The following is a 26,577-nucleotide window of genomic DNA, read 5'->3' as shown; positions in this document are numbered from 1 at the left end:
CATTTCTAAGCTGAAGAGCCGGCGTTGTCCATAGACACCTCCAAGGTCATGTGGCCAGCATGACTGCATGGAGTGCTGTTACCTTCCCACCTATTGATCTACTCACATTGGCATGTTTTCAAACTGCTAGGTTGACAGGAGCTGGAGCTAACAGTGGCCGCTCCCGCCTCTCCCGGGGTTTGAACCTGGGACCTTTTGGTCTCCAGCTCAGTGCTTTAACGCACTTCGCCACCGGGGCTCCTTAATCAACTACTAGGGTACCCGAAAACTGCTGCCCGGAAATGTAAATACTACTCTTGTTAATCCTCCTATCCCAGGCCAGAAGTGATGTCCTGTTGACATGAGTCATTCATCCTGATTTATTTATTTATTTATTTACAGTATTTATATTCCGCCCTTCTCACCCCGAAAGGGACTCAGGGCGGATCACATTATACACGCATAGGGCAAACATTCAATGCCCATAAACACATCAAACAGAGACTGAGACAGACAGACGCAGAGGCAAGTTAACCTTCTCCTGAGGGGATGTTCGATTCTGGCCACAGGGGGGAGCAGCTGTTTCATCATCCACTCTGACAGCACTTCCTCATTCCAGGTCGTAAATTAGTTAACCTTGCCTCCCCACTTTTTTTTATAAGTGGTACCTTATTTCCTACTTGATAGATGCAGCTATCTTTCAGGTTGCTAGCTCAGCAACAAGCAGGGGCTATTTTTTATTTTTAATTGACGGGTGCTCACCCTGCCACGGGCTGGCCTTGAACTCATGACCTCATGATCAACAATAAAACCAAATACTGTGGCAATAGCAGAATGTAACAGGGCATATAGTGAGTGAGGATAGAATTCTTTGCTAATTTTGTTCCAGAGGCAAGCAATAAGTAATTTTAGCAGTGTATTATCCATAAATAATCGAGTGTGTGATTTGGGGCTGCCTAAGCCAAAGGGCCAAAGGATATCCCAGAAGAAGGAACTGATAGGTACAGTTGGTCTTCCATATTCACGGAGTTAGCGATACAGGACCCCCACAAAACTTTTTAAAAGCTTCAAATAACTCCAGTGACCCCCACCCCCAAAATACCCTACAGACTCCTTTTGCCCAGCCAGTCACTGCCTTTCTCTGAAGTATCAGCCTATATTTAAGCTGCATTATATGAGTCTACACGGAGCATATAATGCACTTTCAAGCTACATTAGATGGAGCCAAAAAGTTTCAAATCTGGATGAAGCTTCTGTGGGAAGGGACTCAAGAAAGAAGGAATTTATGATTAGGTGATGCTTCAATGGGAAGGTGGGGTGGTAAGTGATGGAGGGAGAAGTTTAAAATCTTGATGAAGCTTAAAAGGTAATGTGGGGAAGGAAGTCAGTGACTGGTGCTGTTTGAAATACAGTAGTAGAGTTCTGAGGCAGTAGAAAGATAGGGACGAGGAGATGAACCTTGTTAAACAAGACTTACAAACTTGAAAGTAATTACAGTAGAGTCTCACTTATCCAAGCCTCGCTTATCCAAGCTTCTGGATTATCCAAGCCATTTTTGTAGTCAATGTTTTCAATATATCATGATATTTTGGTGCTAAATTCGTAAATACAGTTATTACAACATAACATTATTGCGTATTGAACTACTTTTTCTGTCAAATTTGTTGTATAATATGATGTTTTGGTGCTTAATTTGTAAAATCATAACCTAATTTGATGTTTAATAGGCTTTTCCTTAATCCCTCCTTATTATCCAAGATATTTGCTTATCCAAGCTTCTGCCAGCCATTTAGCTTGGATAAGCGAGACTCTACTGTATAATCAAATCCATGAAGCTGAGACCCACAAATGTGGAGGGCTGACTGTAGACTACATTGCCAATACCAAGGTAGAAAAAGTCCATAGAACTCTTGACTGGGGCCAGATCAATGTGCTCAGCTGTGGAAAAATCAGTGAATAATGTTCGTGACCAACATTACTATCCAGAATGAGATCATGTCCTTGGGTTTTCTTCCCTGAAGCTCTCTCCTAGTTCTCCAAGCCCCTTTTCATTTTAATCTCAGCGACCACTTACAGTAGAGTCTCACTTATCCAACATAAACGGGCTGGCAGAATGTTGGATAAGCAAAAATGTTGGATAATAAGGCAGGATTAAGGAAAAGCCTATTAAATGTCAAATTACATTATGATTTTACAAATTAAGCACCAGAACAGAGGAAACTCACATACTTTAGGAAATCCTTCTCAAATTAGAAGGACTCAACGTGAGGAGGCAGAAGGGGGGGCTCAGGATGCACTGGGAATATGCAAGTGAGAGTTGGTCACAGTAACTAGCTACCAGTTTCATTGCCAATAGGATCTCACCCTGTAAGACCCCAGTGAGACTTACAGACTAGCAACCTCCTTCTGTGGATTTAAAGCCGCTTGCCTAGTAATTCATCAGAAGATTCCTGGGAAGGGAGATGATCCCCTATACAGATGTCCACTGAGCAAAAAGGCACGTGAAAAAAGTGGGTGAGAGAGAGTTTTAAAAGGAAGCTTTTATTCTAAGAAGGCATTAGCAAAGAATTTTCATCCATATTTAGGAGAAGTTATGAAGCAATCTGAGTCATATCCAGCCAAAGGTTAAAAGAAATATAATTTACCTAACGTGATCTATAGTCATGGCTGCATCTTTTCCTGTGGATCTGAGCTGTTCTTAGGAGCTGAGAGTCGGGGCCTTCTGTTTGTCCAGTTTATGATGAACTCCTCTCATGGGACCCAAGACTCTTCTGTTGTTGTCCTCCTATGTTCCTTTTTGTTCTCTCTTAAGCCTCATGGTCCCCTGAGGCTTAGTAGTTTATCTTCAGAAACATCTGGAAACTTTGCCTACTGGTCACTCTCACTGGGTGATTGAACTCTGACTTCCTTTCCCTAAACAAAACTGTAAACCAGCTGTGTTGGCCAGATAATGGGAGAGCATATTATCACACACTGCTACACATGCTGTAAGTCACTGCAGCTGAAAATCTTTGTCTTATGCATTTCCCCTCTCCAATTGTCCTCCAAAGAATTAAAAGAAAAAGAAGTAAGTAATAGTGTAATGGTATAAGACTCTTCAGATATAATCCTGGGCTATGGGCGTACACTTGAAGAATAATCACAAGTAGTATGAAACTGTGGGTGGTAGTGAGGAGGTGGTTGCCTACACCAAAAAGGGTCTAGATTTTAAGTCCTGAAAAATTGTGACATGCTGGCCATAGATTAAATCTCCTGTCCTGATAATAAGGGATACTATAAGCCGTACAAATTTCATTTCTACAGTGTCATCTCTGTTGGGAATCACCCTGGACTACTCAAGTCTAGATGTAGTTAGATAGATGATAGAGTTAGATTGAGGGAATCCTTTCCCTGTTTCCAAAGCATGCCTAGATAGGCTTTACTGTGTTTCACTCTATCCTGTTCACGTCACATCCCTTACTTTGAAGTTAGTAGAAATGTGAATCTTTAGGGACACTAACTTCTCATTGGTCAGAATGTCTTTTATGGCCCCAATAAACTGGAACATGAGGTTGGAACCATTTTGGTTCACTCTTCTCCCTTTGTTCTTCTAGCTAACAAGCAGCATCTTGCTGTCTCTTCTGGCAAAATGTAACTATTTAGATGTTTGTTATTTTTCCTTTCTTATTTTTCCTTAGAAACCAGTCTAGAGTAGACTAGACAGCTCCCAAGCCTTTCTATGCACAATGGAGTTCTTTTTACCTGAATAAATACTTTTTGAACTTTTACTGAGACTCTGCTGTCCATTGCAATCCTAAATAGACAAAGGCTTCTCTTTGCTCACCCCATGTAAGTAACTGTTACATTTGAAAGCTTTTGCTTTTGCTACTCTGCTGCATTTTGGTGGAATCTCCCCCAGAGAGGGTTAAATTGAGTCTAACCACTCAGAGATTACCACAACAATCTCTACGCAGATGACACTCAATGCTACTACCCTTTTCCACTTAATTCTAGGAAGGTTCCTCAGATCCTAAACCAGTGCCTGTCAGCTGTGATGGACTAGATAAAGGCCAACAAACTGAGACTTAATCCAGACAAGACAGAGGTTCTCCTGGTCAGTTGTGAAGCCGATTGGGGTATAGGGTGGCAACCTTTGCTCGATGGGGTCACACACCCCTTGAGCACACAGGTCAACAGTCTGGGGGTCCTTTTGGATTCATGGCTGACGCTTGAAGCTCAGGTGTTGGCAGAGGCTGGGAAGGCCTTCGCACAATTGAATGTTGTGCGCCAGCTGCAACCGTACCTCAAAAAGCCTGACTTGGCCACGGTGGTCCACGCCTTAGTTACATCCTTAGTTACTGTAATGCACTCTACATGGGGCTGCCTTTGAAGATGACTTGGAAACTGCAGTTAGTGCAAAGGTCAGCAGCCAGATTACTAACTGGGGCAAGCTTTAGAGAGCATACCATGCCCCTCCTAAAGCAGCTCCATTGACTCCCGACAAGTTTCCGGATCCAATTCAAAGTGCAGATCATTACCTATAAAGCCCTTTACACTTTGGATCCAACCTATCTTTGAGACCGCATCTCCTTCTATGATCTGGCGTGGGCATTGTGGTCTGCTGGGGAGGCCCTTCTCTTGGTCCCACCGTCTCAAATATGGTTGGTAGGGACTAGGGAGAGAGCCTTCTTGGTGGGTTTTTTTTCCGTGTCAGGAGCAACTTGAGTTGTTCTTGGTGATGATGCCCTAGCTCTGGAATGCCCCCCACCCCCCGAGAGATCAGGCTAGTCTCTTTGCTTCAAGCCTTCCGTTCCAGCTTAAAAACCATGGCTTTTAAAGCAAGCCTTTGATCTTACATAGGTTTTTTAAGGATTAGTCCAAGGACTTACTGTGGGCATCACATCAGCACTGGGCTATGTCAAAGTGCATTTTATGCACTTTATGAATGTTATGAATTTTAATGTTTAACATTGTAAGTATGTATATGTGTGGCTGTAATTCTGTGGTTTATATTGTTTCAGATTTATGTATTCTTTCTATGCAGCATTTCGCTGCATTTTGTTGGCTGCGCCAAGTCCCTTCGGGGAGATGGTGGTGGGATGTAACTGCAGATCTTAATAGCAGGGCTTGAGGGCTAAGCTGGCAAGGGTGGGCTCTGATATGGCATTAGAGAGTGCACTGCTTGAGTACCTCAGAAGGTGCCCTCATTTTCTCAAAGATTTTTTTTCACTAAGCGGTTTCATCCCGCTCTGCCATCCCCAGGTGCTCCCTGCTGTTTTGAGCATCTGATAACACTTGGTTTTCAAGTGCAATTCACAGCCAGGCAGGCAGGCAAGCTGGATAATCAACCTCTTTTAGCAGAATGGGGCAAAGAACCTCCTCTTTTCTACTATTATTCCAAGTGCTTAATGTTGCAGCATACTCCCCACTCCACTGAACAATAAACAGTTCCAGGAGTAGCACAGCCAAGGTTGCATTTTTCTGAATAAGAGGGCACTGCAGTCATAGGGAATTTTTCTAACATTTGCTTTATTTACAAATATACAAGAAGAGTATAAGTAGAAATAAGCACCCTATCTGGCAGCAGACCTGATATCCCATGCATAATACAGAGAGAGAGAGAGGGAGAGGGAGAGAGGAGGGGGGGGGGTTCAACACCAGAGTGCTTCTGGCCTCTTCTAATCCATAGTTTGCCACTATTACACAACTTTTGCCCCATTTCTGATGGTGGTACTCCATTAATTGCCATCTATCTGCCTTGTTGTTGCTGAATGCCATTGAGTGTCTGACATATGGAAATGCTTTGGCAAAATTTGTTCAGAGGGGAGCTATCACTTGAGGCTTAGAGAGTTTGACTTTCCCAAGTCACCCAGTGAGGTTCATGGTTTCCAGAGTCATACCCCAATGCTCAAACCACTACATCAGGTATGGGGCCACATTGTGGGCCCAGCCAGAAGAGCTGGGCCAGGGGAGAGGACAGCTGGGCACATGCTGCTTGCACCCATCCTTATGCCAGGAGGAAGGAGAGACACATGGCGACTCCCCTGATCCTCCTCCCCCAATCCCTGGGCTATCTCTTTGACTTTATGCTGGAAGGATGGCGGGATAGGCGGCAGCTGAGATTGCTCCGGAGGGCTCTCAGCCACTGCATGCCTTCCTCAAGCCGTCCTCCCAGCATAAGGACAAGGCTACTCACACCGTCCTTATACTGGTAGGAAGGCAAGACATGCAGTGGCTGAGATGCTCCAGAGGGCTCTCAGTAGCTGCATGCATTCCTACACTGTCTTTTTGGCATAAGGACATGGCAGCCCAAGAGAACAGGAAAAATAAAGAGGGCCTGAGGTAAGTGTTCAGGGGGCCACATCTGGCTTAGTTTGCCTATGCCTGTACTACACTATGCTGGCTCCTTCTCTTTACACTTAGCTAGGAATTATCTCCCCCAATTTCATTCCGTAATAATATTCAAGAAAAATCTTAACTATTCAATTAGCTCCCCTTGAGAAAACATCAATCAATCATCTTAAGCTGTTACTAAGAAACCTATTTAACAAAGGGTAGTTGGGCATTTGATGCACAAAGAATATATTTATTCATTTCCATCTCCTATCTTATTTTAATGTAAATAAGTGTTGACCCCCACACAGAAAGGCTATGATTAACACAGAATTTCAAATCCAACACATAGCCCCAATAAGGTGCTGCAAGATAGCAGTGGGAAACTAACAATCTTACATGCATATTATTATTATTATTATTATTATTATTATTATTATTATTATTATTATTATTATTATTATTATTATTTTATGACACAGCAAACAAGATAGGCTGGATTTCTTATCACAAAAGTTGAACACTTCCCAAGTGTCTAGGACTGTGAGATGTATTTTCGGATGATGCGCTCAGATCCCAGTGGGGTGGCCTTTTGCAGTTGGCAGATTGTAATTTTGTCAATGTTTATTGTTTCCAAATCCCGGCTGAGATCTTTTGGCACGGCACCCAGTGTGCCCATCATCACCGGGACCACCTGTACTGGTTATTATTATTATTATTATTATTATTATTATTATTATTATTATTAATAAGATGATGATGGAGCACAGGGATAGTATTCCCCAAAGCCCCTGGAACTCCCTCCTGCCCCTCATTATACCACTTCATTCCAGTGATGTTAATTGGCTGCTAAGGTGTTAGGTTCCTATATTGCACAATCCCAAAAAGCACATAATAACAACAAGGACTTATAACTCTATATTGCCTAACTCCCATTCTTTATACCTTCGCAGATTATTAGATCCCAGAAGATCAAAAAATATCGTATTGGGTACAAGTTAGGCAGGGTAAAGTAGTCCTGGGTTTACGTGGAAAGTGCAAGATCAAATATGGGGTCCTTAGGGAGGTAAGGAGTTGATAACAAGGAGTCTCTAGCTAGATTGTTAAAAGTCCTGTGACCTAGATGTCTTGTGCGGTATAATATCATCTGTGTGTTATGAGGAAGATCGGGATCCCCAATCCGCTTCACCACAGTCTTGTAGTTAATGCAGTTATTATAAGAGTTAACAGTGGGCTCCAAGGTCATCAGAGCTACCCAACACGGGCAACAATGGAGTTTAGTAAAAGCTTCTGGAAGCAGTTTAATTAAGCCAAGAAAATAGACCTCACACATCAACAAATTAGAAATGGTGAATTGATCATTAGCACTGTTAAATGGGCATTCAATGGCAACAGACTGTGATGGAAACAGCTCCTCGGTTTTCCCCTCCTATCTCCTCGTTCCCTGACCAACCCCCACAACAAACCTTGGGGGACCAGAGCGAATGAGGTGGATGGCCAGACAGGAGAAGAACCCAGGAGATGCCCAAGAGGGAGAACCACCTCAGCTCAGTACTTTTAATTTTCCTCTTCTTCCGTGTCAGCTGTAAAGCCTTCTAGACAATGGAATATGGTGGCAGCCTGGTGGAAAAGCCAACCCAGAGTCATAATGGTCTGGCCATAGAGGCTGTAGAGGCTCCCACTGCTGATGAAAGGTCCTGCTGCTGATGTTCTGGTGCCGGTCAGTGGAAAAGAAGGGCCCTTAAAGCGACAGAGCAGCAGGGGCTGTGGAAGTTCCTGCTGCTGATGTTATGGTGCCGGTCAGTGGAAAAGAAGGGCCCTTAAAGCGACGGAGCATCTGGGGACTGTGGAAGTTCCTGCAATGATGCTCTGATGTCAGGCAGTAATGGCTGAAATGGTTCTTTTCTCCATGTTTCTCTTCTTTACCTCACTTCCTTACTGTTAGTTCTATGATACCCTCAATTAACATTTACATGGGACTTTGGACATCTTCTAGAAAGTAGTCGTGCTGCAAGTCACATATACAACCCTTTGAAGTCAAAGGTTATAAAAGGGAGGTACTCCCTTTGTTCCCCATTTCATGATTCTTCGCCTTTAGTTCCAGAAGTAATCGAAATGTAACTTGTATGCTGCGTGGCCTCATTTCCTTAGGCCTATGCTCATGCTAGAGAAATCTATCTTTTATCATCTATCTTTAGATTATATCTTTTGATGTTCTCGAATGAAGTTATCCTGTGCCTCTGTGATCTCTTTTTACATAAGTTTTTGTGAGTAAACTATTTTAATTACATCAACTAGTTGATGTGGAGTCTTTTGTTTTCTAGCATACTGAATACATATTCCTTTGCATGCTAAGGAGGTGCTGTGATCAATAGTTAAGTAAGCTTTTGACTCTGTCTGTATCTTATTTACAAAGAAAGCCATCTTACAATTCTCTTTATGCCTGTGCTCATCCATTGTGTTTTACTCTGCTAATGTTATGATAAAAAGGAAGGCTAAACTTTTCCAAACGGATTAGTTTGTCTCTGGTCAAATGGCTGAGCCTTTCCACATATTTAGCATTTACATATCTAACACTAATTGGCTATTGTAGTCACACAGAAAAGATGTTCATCAAGATTATGAATATTATGTAGTCTGTAATTATGCAACAATTACAGTGCTAGAAGGGCCTTTGTTCAAAATATATATAGAAATGTTTTTACAAATCCATTGTCAACACAGCATTAGAAGAGAAATACGTGGAAGCTAGTGTGAAAATATACCACCTCTCTTACCCCTCCAAAACCACCTTTTACTAGTTACAAATCTCTGCCCTTTCCCCATCATCCATTGGACCATTTACTGGCTACCGTGTTTTCCCGAAAATAAGACAGTGTCTTATATTAATTTTTGCTCCCAAAGATGCGCTAGGTCTTATTTTCAGGGGATGTCTTATTTTTCCATGAAGAAGAATTCACATTTATTGTTGAACAAAAAAATGAACATTTATTATATACTGTACAGTAGTTGTCATCACAAACCAGCATAACTAGACAAACTTTGAATCCTATCAAGGATTTATTGATATTTCCATGTACAACAATCTATGGTGCTTACATTTACTGATCCTGCATGCTCTGGTGTTCTATTCATTGGGCATGCTTCCAAACAAAAACTTTGCTAGGTCTTACTTTCAGGGGAGGCCTTATATTTAGCAATTCAGCAAAACCTCTACTAGGTCTTATTTTCTGGGGATGTCTTATTTAGGGGAAACAGGGTAGTAGAGAGAGTCATGTTGGTTGCACCCACCTATGTTCCTATAGAGACATACTGACAATCCTTAGGCATATGAGGAAGATGGCTTGGGATGGATACTGCTACTTATTTCCTATATGGTCAATATCTGATGTACTTATGTTTGGACCTAACAAAAGAACAGGCATTCAAAGACATATCCTTATTGCAAAGAATCTGCACAAATCATAATGGCTATTTACTCCCACTTTCATTGCTCTGCTATTCCCCGAGTACTATAATGTATATGAAACAGCTCCAATAAATCCAGTTTCCTTTTAAGCACTTCTTATGGTCTATAAAATCTGTTCACAATTGTATCAATTCAGCAGGCAAGAGAGGCCAATACAATGTTGTAGAATGGCTCCAGTATCAAGCCAATGGGAACTTAAGCTGAGAGGTATTTGCTACTTCATGTCTATGAGTGGGTCTATGCTGAAATTCATATTTTCTACTCCGAAATTCTTTTGAAATAGGAATTTTACATATATAAATTAAATCTCATCCCCATATAAAATAGCCTTTAAAAGATCTGAAAACTGACAAAGCAAAACCTCATTAAAATCAGAAGAGGGGCTTAGGTATATAAAAGTAAAATGGTTAAATGGGGGTCACATTGTCACAGGGGCATCACAAGTACAAAGACTTGTGTTGTCATTGGCATTGCTTGGCCTGAAATTGTAGTCTCAAAGAAGCTAGGTGATGTTGCTTTCAGCTAGTTGTAAATTTAAGTGGTGTACTATAGACATTTTTATATCTGGTTTGTAGTAACATTCCTGGAATGAAAGCAGATAGCCTGCTCACTTGCTATGTGGCTTACCTTTCAGCTTCCAGCCAATGTGAATGGAGCATAGCCCAAGGGAGGTATGAGGGGGCAGCACTGGATTCAAAGTCTCCCTGGCCTCAGGAACATCTCACCTTATCACACAGAGATTTTTTTTTGTCCCTTACCATGGTGGGCTCCTCTTTGGCCATGGATCCAGATGCACCCCATCAGATGACATACAAGGCCCCACCACATCAGTAGATGAAGTGGTGAGGAAATGTTTCCAGAAGCTTTCTAGCTACCACAGTGAGTCTCCTCTCTTTTTGGTAGCTTTGAAGAAGCTATGTGCCGTTTCTATTCTTTCTCCCTGTATGATGGGGAAAGCGCCAACGCACCTTGCCACACTTTCTCTTATCACGCTTTCTGATGGGGAAAGCGACAGGGCACCAATGGCTCTTGCAGAGATTCTGCCACCCTTCCCCCATGTGATAGTGGAAGAAGATTGGGTGCATGGCTCGATGCGAGTCGCCATTTGTGCCATTTGTTTCTCCAGTGATTGCCGGCAAAATGGGACAGAAGGGGGGAGAGGTCATCAGTGTGTCCAATAAGAGGGCAGGACATGCATGGGTGGACGTGGCTGAAGAGAAGAGTGGCTATAGCCATGAAGTCTCCCTATTATTGCCTTCTGTAGCTATTGATGTTATTAATTGTCATCAAGTCAGCCAGTTCAGGCCAGGTTTGTTCAAATGCCCTGGAATAAATATAGATAGTTCGCCCAAGCTTTCTTCTGTATGTCTTAAAGTAGGCCTCTTCATTAAAGTCTAGAACAGCTGGTAAAGTCTAGAACAGTCTAAAACAGTTTCCATGCTTTGGGCATGGAAAAAGCTCTAGAAAAATAGAATCCATGTCTTTTTAAGTGCCTGAGGTGTCCTCAGTCTCACTTCTGAGACTCCAGGTTATTAAACTCAAGATGTGCAAACGTACAACACAATTAAAGCAAACAACAAATTAGAAAATGTTAGCATTATGGAATCAAGAAATGAAAAGTAGAGGTAATGGTTCTTCTTCTTCAATCGTTTCCGACTCTTCATGACCTCATGGACCAGTCCACAGCAGAGTTCCCTGTTGGCCATCGCCACCCCCAGCTCCTTCAAGGTCAAGCCAGTCATTTCAAGGATACCATCCATCCATCTTGCCCTTGGTCGGCCTCTCTTCCTTTTTATTTCCATTTTCCCCAGCATCATGATCTTTTCCAAGCTTTCCTGTCTTCTCACGATGTGGCCAAAATACGTCATCTGATATTAGAAAGGTAATAGTCGGCAGAGAATATTTCAGGAATATTTAGAAATGCACCACCATTTTAATGTTGAGAGAAAAACAATGAGGCTGTAACATAATATAAAATGTGACTGGAATGACACTCGCAGTTTCACATACAGAATATTGAGCTCAAGTACCCCTATGAATAAACAGTTTGGTCCAGTAGGTGAAAAAACCCTATGATAAGGACTGTATCAAGTGAGTTTGAAAAGAGATCTGGAAGGGAGAGAAGTTTTATTTTTCAAGAATAAGAATGAGTCACTTGTCACATCAGTTAGGACTTGGAGATTTAACAAAATGCAATGCAACAGATGCTGATCTTTATTGTTAAAACTTTTTGTGTTTGCAAAGGGTCCCATAGAGCCCAAGAAAGTGGTACACCATCAATGTTACAAGTTGCTTTGAATGGATGAGAGGTTGGCCGGGACCCAGGGAAAGATGTAGGATCAAAGGTCCCTCCCCAGATCTTAGCAATGGATGTTATTACTCTCCCCTGAGCTATTGAAATACCAAAAGTCATTTTGCAATGTGTTGCTTTTTCATCGTAGAGATACCACAGAGGCCAACGCTCTCCAGAGATGTGGGCCTAGGGGGATTTACCCCTCCCTATCTTCTACTCAACCCTGCAGCTTGCTGAAAAGATCTGACATTACTTGTCATTTACCCTAAAGGGTGGATGTGCTCAGCTGGCAGGTAGTACCATTGGTTTCTGAAAGAGCTATAGTCTTTTGCTCTCCACTTCCACAAAAGAAGACATTGCTGTTTCTTAATTAACACCTCACAAAGCTCATCTCACATTTGCTGACAGGTGGGAAGGAAAAATCTTTTTTTTCTTTTTGAGAAGAAAGACCATTCTCCCAGGAGGAGGTAGGTGAATATGTGAGATGATACAGTGCTTTCCTGTTATCCTTGCTCTTGCCTTTCAAACATAATACAGTGTGAATTGTAGCATGCAACATAAATGGAGCAAAACCCTGTGGGTTACTTTGAAACAGCATTTTCCCCCAATTATTTTCTTAAATATTCTATGAACATCCTCAAAAAAGCTGGAGACAAGCTTGCTGGTAAAAAAAAATGGAGAAAGTATAGAGCAAGTTCCCACCAGTGACAGGCATTCTTTCTAGTTACAGAATTTAAACACAGATGTCACCACAGGTGAGGAATTGCTTGGGAGGTGGAATTTTGTCTCACCCCATACCATCAACAGGAGCCACACACTTTGTTTCATGCTTTGTTTTTGTTGATTTTCTTTGTCCATTTGGGAGTTTTTGCATGTGGGAAGGCACCACTTGACACTTTGTGAATCCACTTGGCACTTTGAGAATTGATGGCAGTTTTATCTACTGTTGTTTTAAATTTGTATTATTTTGATTTTATGCTATATGTGTTGATGGGGTTTGTTGTTACAATTTTATGTTTTATACCTTTGTACCATTTTTACCTGTTGTATGTTATATGTACACCCTGGAGTGCCTTGTAAGCCCCCACGAGTCCCTTTGGAGAGATGGTGGCACAATATAAAGTTTATTATTTATTATTACAGTAGAGTCTCACTTATCCAAGACTCACTTATCCAAGGTTCTGGATTATCCAATGCATTTTTGTAGTCAATGCTTTCAATATATCGTGATATTTTGGTGCTAAATTCGTAAATACAGTAATTACACCATAACATTACTGTGTATTGAACTACTTTTCCTGTCAAATTTGTTGTATAACATGATGTTTTGGTGCTTAATTTGTAAAATCATAACTTAATTTTATGTTTAATAGGCTTTTTCTTAATCCCTTATTATCCAAGATATTCGCTTATCCAAGGTTCTGCCAGCCTGTTTAGCTTGGATAAGTGAGACTCTACTGTATATCATTGAGTGATGGGAACAAAACTATGGTTTGTAGTAGTTTTTAGTTCCTTTTTGAGATTTTGTGGAGAAAAAACCCTTCAAATGTGTTGGGGGAAGGAGGAGGAGTATGGGAGATATACAAAGGCAAAAGTATCAAACTTATTTCCACTTATGATCACATCAACCTTATGGTTCCCTTCAAAGGGTCACTTGTAATTGCAAAACTGTATTAATGTAACTATGTTACCCTGGAATTGAACATCTCATGGGCCATATAAACTGGTGTGGAGGGCCAGATTTGGTCTTGCATTCGATGTGTGTTCTAGGAGATTCAGGGGCTGCAAAAAATTGAGGGGCAACTTTTCCCAACCCTTGTGAAGACACTGAAAATTACATGAAGATATTGATTTGGGACCAATTGTTAATTCTCACTGGAGTAGATTCTCTGAATAATTAAATTTAGCCATGTATTGACTCATTATTCAAAAGTTGATTCCACAAGTGTGCTCTTGTCGGAACCAAAGGATTTGGCTCATGTTTGCATTTTTGTTTTTTCAAAAAACTCATTTAACTACATCCCATTCCTGTCAAGCTGCACTAGTTTCAAAAAATCCCCCCACCAAAAGAAGAATATAATTTCCCCATTCCCTGTAATTCTTACGTATAGAGAAATAATCTCATGATATAGTAATCTATGGGAAACTTGGGAATATCCATTGATTGCCTATGAAATAGATCTTATCCAGAAATCCAAAATCTGAAATTATACACATAGGTGGCTAAGATAGTGACACCTTTGCTTTCATTTGGTTCAGTGTGCACAAACATTGCTTCATGCATAAAATTATTACAAATATTGTATATAAAAATTGTCTTCTGGCTTTATGTATAACGTGCATATGAAACATAAACATATTTCATATTTAGATTTAGGATCATAAGTCATAGAATCATAAAACTTGAAAGGGCCATAGGCCATAAAGTCAATGTGGAATCTCCAGCTAAAGCACCTCAGCAGGTTATTATCCAGTTTCTTCTTGATGATTTATGAATGCATGAGAATGAAATGCATGAGAAGATTTTGTAATTCCATCTCCTGGTTTATCGTAACTTTGAGAACTGCATTATTCTCACTAATCTGCAATCACTGATTCATATAGTACATTTTCTTATTTCCAAGATACCTCATTATAAATACGGAAATATTCCAAAATTTGAAAAACAAGTCCAAAATTCACAACACTTCTGATCCAGAGTGTTTTGGACAAGGGTTGTTCAACCTGTAATATATAATGTGCTGCATAGAATCATAGAGTTGGACGACACCTTGTGGGCCATCCAGTCCAACTCACTGCCAAGAAGCAGGAAATTGGCTTGGATGACCCACGAGGACTCTTCCAACTCTATGATTCTATGCAGCACATTATATTACAGATTGAATATCCCTTGTCCAAAATATTCGGGATTAGAAGGGTTTTGAATTTTGGATTTGTTTTTCAGATTTTTGAATATTTGTATATCTTGGAAATAAGATAACAATAATCCTGGGAACAAAGTACTTTCAATTGAAATGTCGTGGAAATGGATTTCCTTCCCTTGTTCATCAGTCTGTTTCACAAGACAGGGAAAATAGCCTTTCTTCCAGCAAGGGCTTTGAAACCAGGTGAAAATTAATTTTTCACCTTGCTCTGCAGCCAGGGGGAAAAGGTAGTTGGCAGCTAGCATTTCCTGTGTGATTATTTTTTTCTTTGGAGGAGGCGGGCAGCTTTCTATAGTTCTGTATTGCACTTTGAGAAAATGTGAAAGGGAAGAATGAAATGAGAGGAAATGGGTATCCTTTCTTGTTATCCATTTCTGCCAGTTAATCCAATCAGTTTGAAGAGTCTGACAGGATCCACCGCTTTAAAAGGTTCTCAATGGAAAAAAAAAAATACATGGGTTTTATCCAGTATGGAGAATTTTGTGAATTTTGGACTCTAGCTCATTTGAGTTGGCTGGATATTTTGCATGTCAAAGAGTACAATTTTAATTGCTATTTTTTCTCTGTTTGTTTAAAATTTAATTACTTTTTTTTAAAAGAGATTTCAAAAAGCATGCTAAAATTTTGGCTAGCATACACATTTGTTTAAATTAAATTTTGAAAGGTATGCCTACTGAAAAGTAAGTCCCATGGTATCGTATGGAGTTTGCTCTCAAATAGGTTGCATAGGTTGAGCACCCTTATCTGAAATTTCAATATCCGAAATATTCCGAAATCTGAATTGGTCCAAATATATGGTAAGGTAGTGACACATTTATTTTCTGATAGTGTTTCATGCACAAATGAAAAATGTTGTGTATAATTACTGTCTCACCATGTGTATAAGATTTATATGAAACATAAATGAATTTCATGTTTAGACTTTGATACCAACTCCAAGATATCTCATTATGTAGGTATAAGTAAATACAGTAGAGCCTCACTTATCCAACGCATTTTTGAAGTTGATGTTTTCAATAAATCATAAAATTTTGGTGCTAAATTCGTAAATACAGTAATTACAACATAGCATTATTTTGTATTGAACTACTTTTTCTGTCAAATTTGTTGTATAACATGTTTTGGTGCTAAATTTATAAAATCATAACCTAATTTGATGTTTAATAGGCTTTTCCTTAATCTCTCCTTATTATCCAACATATTTTCTTATCCAACGTTCTGCCGGCCCGTTTATGTTGGATAAGTGAGACTCTACTGTACATGCATTCCAAAATCCGGGGGGGGGGGGGGGGGAATCTGAAATCTAAATGACTTCAGATCCAAAGAATTTCACATAAGAGATACTCTATTTGTATGATGTTGTAATATTAATTGAATAAGAAGTGAAAAGCCAGCTACAATATATTTACAGCATAATTCTATGCATGTTTATTTGGAATGAGCATCCCTGTAACTGAATGTAAGTTCGTGTTGCACACCAGCCTTAATCACCAGGAATTCATTTTTTCTATAACTTTCTCGTGTCCAGACAAATCTCAACTCTTATGTAAAAAGAAGAAACAATAAGGAGCTGAATTAGTTCTTATGAAAGATCAAAACCACTTTTCAAAGGAACCTGGATGCAAAGGTTTGAACTGTATTTATGAATAGGTTTGCCGGTTTAGGATCGTCCTAAACTGGCAATTTAATGCTCAGGTGTCTGGACCCATATCTGAGAATTCTGGTGACGTCCTTAAGTACCAAGCGTGTTTTTTCAGACACACAGAGATGGACAGAACATATTTTCCTATTATAAATTAAGACAGGAATCTTAGCTAAACGGCTGTTCACAGATCCAGGTGAACCATGTGTGTCTTTGTGGGGAGCAGGGGAGGTTATTCCTTCTCACTTACTGAGGGAAATGGTAGTATGAGGAATTTGTAATTGAGTCTACTTGTTTCTAGTGAGAAAGTAGAGTTTTTCCAACTTGTTGCAAGAAATCAGGTAGGCCTTACAAATTGAAGCAAGCTGTTGCTCTACCAGTTGAGAAAATTGCATATGGTCCTTATCTCTTGCCTGGAAATAGTCGCGAAAACTGGAAATTCTGGGCCAGATTCTAAGATCTAGCAATCCTACTTGTGAATCCTAATTAGAGTGACCTACTGCATCTGTTTAACGTTCAACGCCTCTGTTTAAGGAGCTTCACTGGCTGCCATTTATTTTCCGGGCCCAATTCAAGGTGCAGGTTATCACCTACAAAGCCCTAAACGGTTTGGGACCCACCTACCTTAGAGACCGCATCTCCCTCTATGAACCCACACGTTCTCTTCGCTCGTCGTTGGAGGCCCTTCTCTCGCTCCCACCACCCTCGCAGTCACGGTTGGTGGGGACGAGAGAGAGGGCCTTCTCCGTCGTGGCCCCCCGGCGTTGGAACTCTCTACCTAGAGAGATCAGGCAGGCCCCTACCCTCCTCTCCTTCCAGAAGAGCTTAAAAACCTGGCTCTTCCAAAAGGCCTTCGATGTTTAATTGTTGCTGGATTGATCTATCTGTCCACTCCATAATAGTCCCATTGTTGTTGTCTTGCCATTTTATACTGCACTTTATTGTCCATTCAACTGTGAAATTTCCTTTCCCCATTTTGTAACACTCTGCACTTTGCCTGGGATCTACGACTTAGTCTCCTGTTTTTAATACTGTATCCTGCTTGTTGATCTTAATGATTGTTTTTATTGATGTTGATGTTTTTTACTGGGATAATTGTTTTATTGTTTTGTTACTGTTATTTGTTTGTTTTATCGGGCCAGGCCCCATGTAAGCCACCCCGAGTCCCTTCGGGGAGATGGGGCGGGGTATAAAAATAAAGTTGTTGTTGTTGTTGTTAATATAATAATAATAATAATAATAATAATAATAATAATAATAATAATAATATCTGTTGTTGTGTGGTACATCAATACTTAAATAAATCCAGTTGATCCAATGGGACTACCAATAAGATTCAGAATCAAATCTAAATCCCATTGGTACCACAGCTTACAGAATTTCACTTTGGCGTGGATCACAATTCACATGCCTTTGACAAATCTCAAAAATCAGGAGCGTCTTCATCACTTATGGCAGCAACAGATCGTGTGGTCCTGGTATGTAGTTGTCATGTTGAGGTATTTAGAAAGAACCACCAAGCACACCACAAAATATCCAAAATGCCATGATGACAGTTTCAACATACAGCAAGAAAAGAGAATTTAGAAACATCTTGAATTTACAAAATATCATTTGCTATCCACTTTTTTATTTTTATGAAAAAATATAATTTTCTGTACCTTTACACTACAAAAAACACAGAAAATGCACAATGAGTATCAAGGGATGGGGAGAAAATAAATACAGTAATCCTGAATTCTCTATGGGTTACAGTTCCAATACAGGGAGCAGCTCCAGATGTGAAACGGGGCTGATGTCAGTAGCAATGACAGAATCTTTCTTGATTTGTCTAGCACCAGGTAAATCAAGGACTGAAATCTAAATATTACTCTTAGATAATTATCAATGTATTTTACATATAAAATTGTAATTACAGTAGTCAATGTATTCAAAAGTTTTCATCCATGAGACCTTTACAAGTTAAATTAATACACGAGATTCTAACTTTTGTTGGGATGAATTAACAAAGAAAGAATAAGTTAATATTAAAGTCACTTAAAAGAACACAGACACAATATACATAAGACTCTCTTAATATAAGATCAATGGAACACTCTTGGGAAAATATCTGTCAAATCTTCTGATAGAGGGATTTTGTTGTCTTTTGTCAAAGTGATGTCAAAATGTAACTGTATGACGTGTCATAAAGGCAAACAGTTTTGAAGGACTTTTTATATTTATCTCCTAATCCCACTAACAATTTTGTTCTTTTTGCTCTTTGCCATTTAAGAGTTCTAAAGAACCTGGAAGCATGTACAGTATTTTGTAAACTTTGAGATTTACAGCAAAGATTACCTTTGCTTTTTGGATTTATTCCTAATAAAGTTTGCCCAGGATAGCAGTCCTAACACTCTTCAATTTACTCCACAAAAAGTGTTTTGACTAATAAGTAGTTTTCATCTGTGCTCATGTTAATTTACTGTCCTTATCTTTAAAATAAAATAATCAGAGGTGAGTTTATCTGCTTGTGCTCTCATCATATTAATTCCTGTCTTGGGTACTAAAAATAACAATGTTGTAATATAATACAATATAATACAATTTTGTAAAGTGAGTGATACAACAGGGAATTGCTTTGTTCCTAACAAAAGGCAGGGTTAGGAGTCAAGGATCTTGAAGGTACTTAGTGCATGTTCCTCAATAAACACCTATTCTAAATAAGATCCATAGAAGTGATTTGAGGTTGGGATGTTAAAATAGGCATTTCTAATGCCTATCAAAGTAATATATCCCTGTTAGCATCAGACAAATGGGGCCCTTTGCTGTACATTTCAACCTGATAGTCTTCTTTTTGGGATGAGGAAGTAATAAAGCAGGTGGATGCATTAATTCTGGGGCAAGCTAGTGGAGTGTTTGAATGGTAATGCAGTGATAGCTCATAAAATGGAAAAAAACCGCATCCACTCTTAGATGTGCATCTAGATAGTCCTCCTATTTTAAAAAGCACATACTGGATAGGATGCACATTGAGGCATATATAGTTTATGGCTCCAGTCCCAGCCTGCAGACCAACAGCAAGAAAATGGTAAAATCAGCATTTACCCCAAATAATTGCATCCATTTCTACAGGATAACAAATAGTAGGCACTCTAAGCAACACAGTATTTTCTCATCCACCTAAACATAATACACTAAGGGAATTGTGTATGTACTTGTATCATGATGTATGCAGTTTGTGATACTTAAAAAGTGAGGGAAAGGGCATTGAGTAGTTGTAAAACTTCTGACTTTCTATTGCATGGTAGGAGGTTGGACTGGATGGTCCTTGTGGTCTCTTCCAACTTTGGGGTTCATCTTTAGATTCAGTAGTAAAGAATTAGACTGAGATGAGGGCCAATGGGTATACATGTCCTTTCTGTGTACACAATCAAAATTTCTTCTCAGAAGCTGCATCACAAAACTCAAAACTGCCATTTAAACTCAGGTGAATTACATAGTGATTTGGGTTGTGCTATGAAGCAATTCACTAGAAAATTGCAGCCACACAACATATACAGTGTTCCCTCACTTAACGCTGGGGTTAGGTTCCAGGACCACCCGCAATAAGTGAAAATCCACGAAGTAGGGACACTATATTTATTTTAACATTTATACATTATTTTAGTAGTTATACACTATTTTAAGTCTTTATCAACCAATCGTGTGTTGATAAATCGCCTCCTTCTCCCGTTGCTGCTTGGGCTCCTTTTCTCTCTCTTCGGCTTCTCCTTCCTTCCTTCCTTAGGCTGAAAATTGTAATTTTTTTATAATTTATAATAGTATTTTAGAGTTTATTGAAAAACCGCAAAACAGCGAATCCGCGAAAAGTGAACTGCGAAGTAGTGAGGGAACACTGTATACAGGATAATTCCTTGGAGTTTTCTGTATGCCATTTTGGGGCCTAATGTTTGGACTGCTCTTCAAAAACATTACAAAGGGGAAAACTTCCTAGAAAAAAGAACAATAGTGCATGTGCTCTTCTCAAACATGCTTGGAAGGATCTCTGCTGAGTAAGCTTATGGTAGCTGTATACATCTTGTTAAGATGTTAGGCAACTCCATGGTTTACACCCAAACTATGCTGTATGCCAAACGCCCATCAAATGGCAGAGCTATCTTGGAATGGACCAATTTCAGGCTCAAAAAGTGTTTTTATGTGAATAGTTGTCTATAAATGCCCACTCACAAAAAAATCTTAGGTATTTGTATGCATGTACATAGCACAATTCAGTGATGTAATCTACCACTGAAGTATTAGAGAGCAGTTTCATTCTGTGATGTGCATTATTCATGCACATGGTCTGAAGTAAGTGTGAAGTATTCATAAGTATAAGGTGCATCTACACTGTAGAATTAATGCAGTTTGGTACCACTTCAACTGTTATGACTCAATGCTATGGAATTCTGGAAACTGTAGTTTAGTGACGGACCAGCATTCTGGGGCAGAAAAGGCCAGAGACTTCCATGATTCAATAGTATTAAAGGTGGCTTCTCAATGCATTAATTCCACAGCATAAATCCAGTCCTAATTACATGAACAATTCCCTGCACCTCAATGTGAACTGTCATTTCAGTGCTAAGCCATCTTTGTACATTTCTCCCATTCAAATCACTGAAAATTAAAAGAATTCAACTTTGGGGAGATTAGGCCTTATCTTTTGCTTACAATGTCCACTAAAATAATTACTTGGTGCTATATCCATTTGAATAAAACAAAAGAGAATGTTTATTCACATTGTCTTTGGAAAAGCAGTCTGGACTACTGAAAAATCTGTGTTAATGGCATTCCACTCGTATTTTTTTAACCTACTGAAAATATGTTCGTTCTAATTCATTAATTTGCAGTGGGAGAAATTATAAAAGTATGCAGTTGGACAAATGATTTTTACTATGTTACATGGGAGAGTGGGAAGTGAACCCAATGTCAAAAAAGGGATGAGAAGGGAGAAGAAAAGGCCCTTCACCAGTTAACTGAATGCTAAAGAGATCAGAGAGAAAAGTGCCAAGGTTAATCTGATAATAAAATCATCTACAAGTGGAAGAGTTTTGTGAGGAAAGAAAAACATTTAGGATTCCTCTGCAAGAAACGGTTGTCATTTCTGCTTTCCTGTGGATTATTTTGCAACCAATTGCAAGCAAAAAGGTACAAACAGGTCTCTTGACAGCTCCAATAATGTAATTTATTACTTGAAAAATTGGCTTAGTGCTGATTTTTTTTCCTGTTTCCAGATTCCTTCCCTGCGCTTCCCTTCCCATACTTTCTGACCTACACACTAACAAAGTGAAATACAAAAGACACAAAAATCCACCATGAGAATTTAACAAGCAGCCCACACAAGTTGTCTCGTCTCCCAGTGACCATTTTCACATTTATGCCAAGTGATGGAAAATGCAGGGGAGAAAGGACATGGGAGGAAAGGTATTTTCTCCGTTGTCTTTTCCACCGGCATTGGGCTTATTATCAAGATGACTTTTTCCAAGTCATGACTATCACTACTTTCTCTTCTCTACTTTCCTTTTCGGAGAGGTAATGGTAGTGGTGGAACATATTTTCTTCAACTTTGGAAGGAACATAAAAATATTAAATGCTCCCAAGTCATCCGGATATAGGATCCCAACATTCACAACTATTTTAATCTCAATTCCTTTTTAGAAATGTGATGAACTCTGGCATATGGACACATTTTTAGCCCAGACGTCAATCTTGCCAGGCTTTGGGTTCAATTAGAAGATAATCAATATTAGCCTGCAGTGACATCCTGCAGAGAAGCCTTTTCTCAATGCCTCTTTCCCCCTCTGATAAATTGCACTAACTAGCAATAGCAGGATTGTAGGAAACATTCTTTCAGAGACCAAATTATGATTTTGCTACTATGTAATAGGGACTGGGACCAGTCTACACTGCTGGAATGCAACTTAAATTCTGGGATCAATGTTTTGAACACTCATTAAAACAAGTCTGGCATTGTGTGTTTATGTGCCTTCAAGTTGCCTATTGATTTACAGTGACCCCATGACTGCCCTAGAGTTTTCATAGATAAGGAACATACTAAAATGGTTTGCCATTATCTTCCTTTGAAATATATCCTGCAGCACCTGGTCTTCCTGGATAGTCTCCAATACTGAAGTCTTTGCTTCCAAAAGCAAATGAGATCTGGTACTTTCAGGGCATTTAAGTCTTATTTTTCATTATTTTGAATTTCATATATGAATTATCTGAATTAATGCTATAAGGGATTTGAATGGGTCTGCTAATTATTTTCAGAATGATTACCCATTTTGATTATGCCTTCACTACGATGCCAAAAGATTTTGGTAAAACTTACAATGATGGGGCTATAGTTTACAGCCTTACAAATTAGAATGTTAAAGAGTGGTTTCTAATGTTGTCAGAGTGATGTAGGATCAGCTTTACAGGTCCAATGTATGTCCTGGTGAGATCAGGTTGTTTGATGTTGCAGCACATGGATCACCAACCATGCATTATACCAAGAACTTCAGTTCTGCATGTGTGCTCACTGGAGGAAGCTGGCTACAAACCCAACCTTGCTTCCAGGTGATCCCATGAACCAGAGTACCATAGAACCCATTTTACAATGTATGGTGTTGACATATGAAGTAAACACACACAAACACACACACAGAGTGCTATTACATCATGCCCAGCATGTCTGAATTTACAGCTAGTAGAGAATGGTTCCAGGAATTATACCAACTTTCAGAAAAAGCTATGTCAGAATGGATCAAGAACATGAGAGGTGAAAGATCTCTATTATAGACCCTGCATATATTCTTGGTCATTTTCTTTGTGCAGTTTATAGCTCAATTCTTGTCAAGTGATCAAAGTGAATACATTGCAAGAAGCAAAATTAAATCCAGAAGGGAAGCCACCAATTCTTTGAAAATCATTATGGCTATTGTGAATTTGCTACCGTTTTCAAAGTAATTCAGTATGGAGTAAACTTCCAGTTTTAGGTGAGAACACTTCTTCCAGATGATACATCTGGATGAAAGTATTAAGACAAGCTGGACCAGTATTCCCTTAAAATCAGTAAAAATGTGCAAGTCATAAATCTTCCCTCTCCGGTACAGGACTGATATTACTGAGGTGCATATAATGTTATGTTTTAAAACATGCCAATAAGTGTATAATTCAGCAGCCTTTGTACTTGATGCATATTTGCATAACTTTCTACAGTAGATTCTGCTTTGGGCATGGGGCAGGAAGTTATTCCAGGCACTGAAGCTGTCCTTTCAATTCAAGGCAATCTTATGCAGTTCTTCCTTCCAACTTCTGTGATTCACAAGGAATGCTTTCAGATGCTTTCAAGAAATGATCAAAGACAATATATTCTCTTCCCCTTCTTTTGTTGACCCATGAAATAAAGATTCTTCAGGAAGCAACATTCTGGACTCAATGTTTGTGCTACTAAGAAATATGCCTGTTACAACTCGGCGGCAGTAAAAACACATGAAGTCAGGTAGCATGAAAAAGATTATGTTCCACACTTGGGTTTGCAGTAATCTGGATAACATTATCTACATATATTGTATTGTTAGTCACTATAAAAGGAAGTTCATTAAGAAAAGAAGAAAAGCACACCCTGTATTGCATTGAAAAACAAATGTTTTTACAGTGACCACTAGGGATGCCACTGTTGTGTAAGATCATTATTCTTTAAAATGTACAAAATAAGAAAGCGCTGTCAAGAAATAGTCTAGTATTGCTCTTCAAAATTCTTCCATTTGAAGCTTAAAACCTGAAGGAAAAATCAGTAAACAGTAGCTTTCAGTGAGCTGACAAAAATTTCAAGTAAATCCTTGGAAGTATTAACATGGACTGCCATTTTCAGTTTTTGAAAGGTGCTATATATATGCATTTAGATATCGATATACCCCAAGTACAGACAAGGTGCAATGGGACAATTTTTGTTGTTGTTGAAGCAGAAGAAAATGGTTACCCTCAAATGTGGTACAGCCCCGTTTTTACTTTTTATACACATTGCTTTTACTTCATGATGCAGTCACAGGAAGGTAGCTTCTAATACTGATTATAATTTATATCAATGAGGCCAGTGTTCTTCTGTTGTGGTCTAGGAATAACTGAATATCATGTTTTCAGTTGTTAAAATAAAGGTCAGGGTTATGTGTACAAAGTGCAAGGCTGATCACTTGAAGTGACATTTAAAAAAATAAAAATATTTAAAAATTACAATGGCACCATCCCGTTTACCAGCTGGACCTTCATTTCTTGAAGGCTGTTCATTATCTTCTTCTGGTGCCCAACAAGTGTGACTCCAAGGCGCCTCAAATCCCTGCATGAAGAAAGCACACATTGATTCCAAAAGGTTGACTCATGAGGAAGATGGCTGCACATGTGATCCCCCATGAGTTTTTGTTTTCTAAAATTTGTCAGTGATTGCAGACCATACTATTTAAAAGCACTTTGTGATACATGTAAACATTACTTGGGCAGAAAATCCTCTCCCACCACCCTTTCCAAAAGAAGAAGTAAAAGTCTATCATGGAGGAAGACAAGAAGAAAATCTTCCCATCCCTACAGGACACATAATACCATCAGCAGAATCAAAATGGCAGCACTTTTTCCAGACTGAAGATGCTAAACGGTGGATAAATGGAAGCAAACTCTGGGGATGTAGGATCAATGAGGGACCATGCATTGATCAAGGGAGGAAGCTTTTCCTTGAAATAATAATAGGAGGCACGCTTTCGTTCTTTACTTGGTTCATTAGCCGCCATACTATTCAACCCTTGCTTTGCCTGTAGCAAGAGCATTTGGGAAACACATATATACCACACTCTGGAAGGGCAATAACCAGTGAAGGCTTTTACCATGTTTCTGGTAACTATAGAAATCAGTCATTCTTTGTTTTGTTTTCTGTCTGTAGGAAGGGATACTGAGCAAGAGCTTCCAGTGAGCTAGCATTTTTGTGCATAGTTTGTAGGCCTGCATATTGAAGTGGGAGGTAATAGAAAAATGCAACTGATATTTCAAGCCCTGTAATAAACAAAAGAATAAGATATCATCTATGAATACTGTCCTCAAGTCTTTCTAGACTTCACTGCTGGAAAGACAGAAATTGGCATCCTGTCTTTAAAAGATTGGCCTTGTTGACCCATCTTAGTTCTTCTACATGGAGGAACCTGCCTAGATTTGTTTTCATTTTGATATAATCCAGGTGTTAGATGAAATGAGCAGTTTCTACAGACCATAATTCTCCATTAGAGTCTTTTTTCCACTGTGAAATAAAAGATGAATTGCTACTCCTCAAGAGCAATGAATTAACTTTAAACAGATTTTTTGTGTGTGTCAGGAGCAACCGGAGTTGCTTCTGGAGTGAGAGAATTGGCCGTCTGCAAGGACATTGCCCAGGGGACTCCTGGATGTTTTGATGTTTTACCATCCTTGTGGGAGGTTTCTCTCATGTCCCCGCATGGAACTGGAGCTGAAAGAGGGAGCTTATCCGCGCTCTCCCCGGGTGGGATTCGAACCTGGCAGCTTTCAGGTCAGCAACCCAACCTTCAAGTCACAAGGCTTTTATCCCCTAGACCACCGGAGGCTACTTTAAACAGATTGCAACCCCCTATACTGTTTAATATTATCTCCCACCCTGCAAAGCCAGAACTTGATTTCCAGCCATATTCATGTTTTCCCCCAACTTTCAAAGTCTATGCAGTCCCCATGCTTTCATTGATGGGCCTCTGAAGATTCTCCAGTGCTATTCTGTGATATGCTTAGGGTGGAAGAATGTCATGAGATTGCTCTGGGGGACCTAGAGAGGTCAACAAACACTTCTATGGAGGAATATTTTTTTGGAGCATGGGTAAATGAAACTTGCTATTGAATCTGTCGATAAGTGGATCGTCCTGTAAATATATTTGGTGTTGTATCAATCTAAGTAGCAATCTAAGTTATT

General features: G+C 39.5%; 1 protein-coding gene across 5 annotated transcripts in view; it reads right to left on the bottom strand.

Annotated features, from left to right (window-relative positions):
- Positions 1-18,213: 18,213 nt before the first annotated feature.
- Positions 18,214-26,577, bottom strand: part of epha5 (EPH receptor A5) — a 296,129-nt gene continuing 287,765 nt past the window's right edge. For all 5 annotated transcript variants that reach the window (XM_008118796.3, XM_008118797.3, XM_016996657.2 and 2 more), the window contains one exon: positions 18,214-24,954. In XM_008118796.3, the coding sequence (XP_008117003.2) occupies positions 24,849-24,954 (106 nt within the window). In that variant the 3' untranslated portion in view covers positions 18,214-24,848. The remainder of the gene's footprint in view (positions 24,955-26,577) is intronic.

Source organism: Anolis carolinensis, chromosome 6 (assembly GCF_035594765.1).
Source record: "Anolis carolinensis isolate JA03-04 chromosome 6, rAnoCar3.1.pri, whole genome shotgun sequence".
Classification (NCBI taxonomy): domain Eukaryota; kingdom Metazoa; phylum Chordata; class Lepidosauria; order Squamata; family Dactyloidae; genus Anolis; species Anolis carolinensis.
The sequence above is the reverse complement of the archived record's forward strand: the minus strand, read 5'-3'. Positions and strand labels throughout refer to the sequence as shown.